This window comes from Setaria italica, chromosome IX (assembly GCF_000263155.2).
Source record: "Setaria italica strain Yugu1 chromosome IX, Setaria_italica_v2.0, whole genome shotgun sequence".
Lineage (NCBI taxonomy): Eukaryota > Viridiplantae > Streptophyta > Magnoliopsida > Poales > Poaceae > Setaria > Setaria italica.
The window spans coordinates 53,809,589-53,814,086 of record NC_028458.1 but is presented as its reverse complement, the minus strand read 5'-3'; the positions used below and the strand labels follow the sequence as shown (position 1 = coordinate 53,814,086).

General features: G+C 57.6%; 1 protein-coding gene across 1 annotated transcript; it reads left to right on the top strand.

Annotated features, from left to right (window-relative positions):
- The first annotated feature begins 716 nt into the window (after positions 1–716).
- Positions 717–3,617, top strand: LOC101758522 (protein indeterminate-domain 1). The gene is made up of 4 exons (XM_004985278.3): positions 717–1,073; positions 1,199–1,595; positions 1,725–1,960; positions 2,545–3,617. The coding sequence occupies exons 1-4, from the start codon at positions 962–964 to the stop codon at positions 3,411–3,413; spliced, it is 1,614 nt and encodes a 537-aa protein (XP_004985335.1). The 5' UTR covers positions 717–961; the 3' UTR covers positions 3,414–3,617.
- The last annotated feature ends 881 nt before the right edge of the window (positions 3,618–4,498 follow it).

The following is a 4,498-nucleotide window of genomic DNA, read 5'->3' as shown; positions in this document are numbered from 1 at the left end:
GCGGCTCCAACGGGAGTAAGTTGAGCTAGCTGAACAATTGAACAGTGAACAGTGAAAAAGTGTTTAGCTAGCGCGATGGGAAGCGATGGTGTCGCTCACGGCCACATCAGCTGGCGAATAAGTCAGCTCCAGCGACCGATGCACGTGCTCCTACGCTACTGATTGGACAATTTGGACGTCGAGGCGCTAGTCTCTCTTCCTTGTAAATCACAGAGAAATCCAAAACAGATTTAAAGTTCGGAATACGAATGAATCCCAAGTGTGGCTATAAGACGGTCGGTTCGGTATGCTCTTTCACCAAAATGCACGACCGCACATGGACACACACTTGGAGGGACATCAAAGTTCAACCGAAGCTCCAGAATTCCATTACAAGCAACGCAATCAAAGCCGAGAGTGACAGCCGCTTGATCACTCTCTGCAAACAGTGGTGTTCTCCCCCCGAACCTTTTTCCGCTCTGCCCGAAACAACCCTCCCTCCAAAAAGAAAATGGCGAAAAACCCCACAAAGAATATTAGCCCCCGCGCTACACGACAGGGCGCCTGCCGGGCCGGGCGCCCCGCTTGACTCCACTAGCGAGATGCAGATGCCCATCCCGTCCGCCGCCTGCCCACGTGGACGGCGGCGATCCCTCCACGGCACCCCTTACCGCCGGTGAGCTCACCCACCCACTTAATGCCACCGCTGTGGGCTTCCCTTCGTTATCCCCGTCTTTTTTAGCGGCTTGTGCGACTGCTCCAACACCTTCCCCTCCCTCCCTCTCGCCCGCTCGCTCTCGTCAGCCGCCGTCCCGAGCTAGCTTCCCACACAAGCAGAGCGAACCAGCCGGTGACCGGTGGTTGCCGCCGCGGCCGCGTCGCCGCCCTGCGCTCGTTTTATGCTCGCTGCGGCTCGATTCCTTGGCTGTGGTAGTGCGCTGCTCTCGGCCGGGGACCTTTCTGCGAAAGCGAAGATTCCGGTATGGAGGCGGAGGCGACGCCCACGACGGCCGTGTCGTCTTCCGGCGGGGCCGCGCCGGTGCCGCCGCCCGGCCCGCCCGCCAAGAAGAAGCGTGCCCTCCCCGGCATGCCAGGTGATTGATTTTCTTTTCCTTTTTGTTTACTCGTCGTTTAGTGGTCCGAGGTGCCGTGCGTGCCGGCTAGCTCTTTGTCGTGATCGATGGCGACGGCGCCATGGGTGGTGGTGGTGGTGGTGCAGATCCTGACGCGGAGGTGATCGCGCTGTCGCCCAAGACGCTGCTGGCGACGAACCGGTTCGTGTGCGAGATCTGCAACAAGGGGTTCCAGCGGGACCAGAACCTGCAGCTCCACCGCCGGGGCCACAACCTGCCGTGGAAGCTCCGGCAGCGGAGCGGCAAGGAGGCCCGGAAGCGGGTGTACGTGTGCCCGGAGCCCAGCTGCGTGCACCACGACCCGTCGCGCGCCCTCGGCGACCTCACCGGCATCAAGAAGCACTTCTGCCGCAAGCACGGCGAGAAGAAGTGGAAGTGCGACAAGTGCTCCAAGAAGTACGCCGTGCAGTCGGACTGGAAGGCGCACGTCAAGACCTGCGGCTCCCGGGAGTACCGATGCGATTGCGGCACCCTCTTCTCCAGGTCCGGCATCCGCCCCCCTCCTCCTGAATTGCTCTCCTCTCTGGTCCCCTTCACTCCTCATCAATTGCTTCGTTCTCCACCCACTCAATTCCGTTGACTGACTTGTGGTTCGCCGTGCCCACGTTGCAGGAGGGACAGCTTCATCACCCACCGCGCCTTCTGCGACGCGCTGGCGGAGGAGAGCGCCAAGGCACGCGCGGAGGCCCCTCCCGCCGAGGAGAACGGGGGCTCAGCGGCCGTCGGTCCGCCACCGGCTCCCCCGCTCACTCAGGCCCCAGTACCAGCCGCGCCGGTGCCGCTGAGGCAGCAGCCGCCCCCGCCGCCGCCTGCGCCTGCGCCGCCTCATCGCCCGGTGCAACGTAATGGTCAGTCTTCTATGCTTAATTGCTTATCATCTTCTAGCCGTGCTTGCCTTATTGTGGTCAAACTCGATGGTCCTTGGAGCAGTACACCTTCGATGCATGTTTGGGTTTGGAATGTCATGGAGTTTTCAAGTTTGTGGGGGAGGAGGTCTCTGTGATGGTTTTTGTCAGGATCTGGGAGGGCTAAAAAAATACGGCCTTGTCCCGGAGCTGGGGGTGAAGCACTGTGTTCTTGCACGCGTCTCGGAACTCGATTGCCACCAGTTCTCACATGCTGCCCCCATCAGGCCATGACTTCACACGAGGGAGATGACGGCGATTAAAATCTTGGGACTGCGGGGCTGGATTGTTCTTTGGTTTCTTTCCGGGATCATGCAAAGTGCGCCTTTCTGAACTTCTCAGAACATTGAATCAGATGATTAAAAAAGTGCGCCCACGAACACATGAAAAAGATCCCATCATGGCGGCTGGTTGCTTTCTGCATGTCTTTATTGCTCGAGCTTTTAGCGCTTTTTTTACACTAATAAATCTGGTGTGAATCGGATTCTTTCTCCTGATTTGCTAATGCTTCGCTGCAATGCATGCAGAGCCGGAGACCAATACGCCTGAGCCCGTTCAGTTCGCGCCACCGCAGGCGGCCGTTCCGGTGCTCTCGCAGACTTCGGCCGCCGCTGCCAATGTCAGCGCCAGCAGCAGCAGCAGCGTCGCGGGGACATCACAAAGTCTGATCGGCGGCATGTTCGCACCGTCGTCAATGGCCCCAGCGCCGCAGTTCGCCGACCTCGGCGGAGGGGTTAGCCGCCCGGAGCGCGCTCTGCCGGCCAAGCCCCCATCTCTGTGCCTCGCCACGGATGCATCGTCCTCGATCTTCTCGGCACCAGCCGCCGCCGACCGCCAACAGTTCGCGCCTCCTCCTCCGCCTTCCCCGTCCCCGCACATGTCCGCCACCGCGCTGCTCCAGAAGGCGGCGCAGATGGGCGCCACCTCGTCGAGCTCGTCGTTCCTCCGCTGCCTGGGCCTGGACGTCTCGTCATCGCCGGGGGCCTCCTCGTCAGGCCAGCAGCACCACCACGAAGCCATGCAAGCATCACTACCGGACACCTCAATGCAGCAATGGCCGCAGCGGATGGAGCCAGAGCCGTCGCCGATGCTGTCGCCCGGGCTCGGCCTCGGGCTGCCGTACGACTCGAGCGGCGCTCCGGTGTGCCTGCCGGATCTCATGATGGGCCAGTCGTCGCTCTTCAGCGGCAAGCCGGCTACCCTGGACTTCCTGGGTCTTGGCATGAGCCCGACCGGCGCGTCGGCAAGCAGAGGGTTCTCGGCGTTCATCCAGCCAATCGGCGGCGCAGTCGGGATGGCCGGGATCGGCGCTGGTGCCGTCGAGACGTTCGTCGCCGGCCGCGGTCCCCAGGCGACGCCGTGCGAGAGGAATTCGAGCACCTCGCCCATCCTGTAACCACACTAGCTATAGCAAGTAGTGATTTTGGGAAGGAAGGATCGTCGGAGGAAAACGGTAGGCGCCAGGTTCGATTAGCAGCTACAGACTCTTCCGCTGTCTGTTCTCGCTGTTCTTTTGTTTCTTTTAGCTCTGGTACGACGAAGTTGCAACTTGCAAGCAAGCTGAAGGGCTTGTCTTGGTCTCAGTTCTTTCTGCTACTCTCGCCCCTCGTCTGCATGCCCTTGTCTCTTCCCGACTGCTCCCATGCGCTTGTCATCTAGCTGCCCACTGGCGTCTCGGCATTTAATCGTGGCACTGGGACAACGCAAAAGTTGATCGCGAAATTAAATGGGAATTGGTGCAGGCTGGGACGATTCCGCAGCAGGTGATGATGAACATTCAGGGGAGCCTGATGGGTTTTAAGTGTCCGTGTCATCAGACTGGCGCCGTTCCTCTGATCCTTTCGGTACTGTTGATCCCTATCAATGCCGGCTCTGTGGCGCCAGGTACATGCATGTGTCTCCAATAGCTGCTTTGAATAGGTTATCACATTTGTGTAGTGTATTCTTTCGTGGTGGTTGGCTCCATGACTCCGTCGATCGCTGACCGCTTCTTGTTTAGGCCTGCAGATTCTGATGATTATTGTAGCATCCTGCATTTCTTACTCAACGCTTTCTTTAGTAGTACTACTACCAGCAGCTTGTAAGACCTGCTTGTTCCTCTTCTTACCCCTTGTTCACTTCACCCCCAACTCCTAACTTTGACACTATGCAAAAAGAAAATTCTCCATCACATCAAACTTGCGGTACATGCATGGAGTACTAAATATAGACGAAATTAAAAACTAATTGCACAGTTTTGTTGTACTTTACGAGACGAATCTTTTGAGTCTAATTAGTCAATATTTGGATAATAATTCATAAATACAAACGAAACGCTACAGTGTGCTACAGTGCTGTAACAGTAATTTGGCACCTTCCAATTTTGCCAACTAAACAAGACCTTAACTGACTGCTCCTGCAATATTTTCGGGAAAAAAAAAGATAGGAGAATTTCTCCATAAACAACTATTCATCGGAGAGAAGCCATTAGGCAGACGTACG

What these genes read in the sequence shown, in the direction of transcription:
- LOC101758522 (XM_004985278.3), top strand. Translation starts at nt 962, where the DNA reads ATGGAGGCGGAGGCGACGCCCACGACGGCCGTGTCGTCTTCCGGCGGG. An exon ending in TGCGGCACCCTCTTCTCCAG is followed by an intron (nt 1,596 to 1,724) that starts GTCCGGCATCCG and finishes CCCACGTTGCAG; the next exon opens with GAGGGACAGCTTCATCACCC. An exon ending in TCGCCCGGTGCAACGTAATG is followed by an intron (nt 1,961 to 2,544) that starts GTCAGTCTTCTA and finishes CAATGCATGCAG; the next exon opens with AGCCGGAGACCAATACGCCT.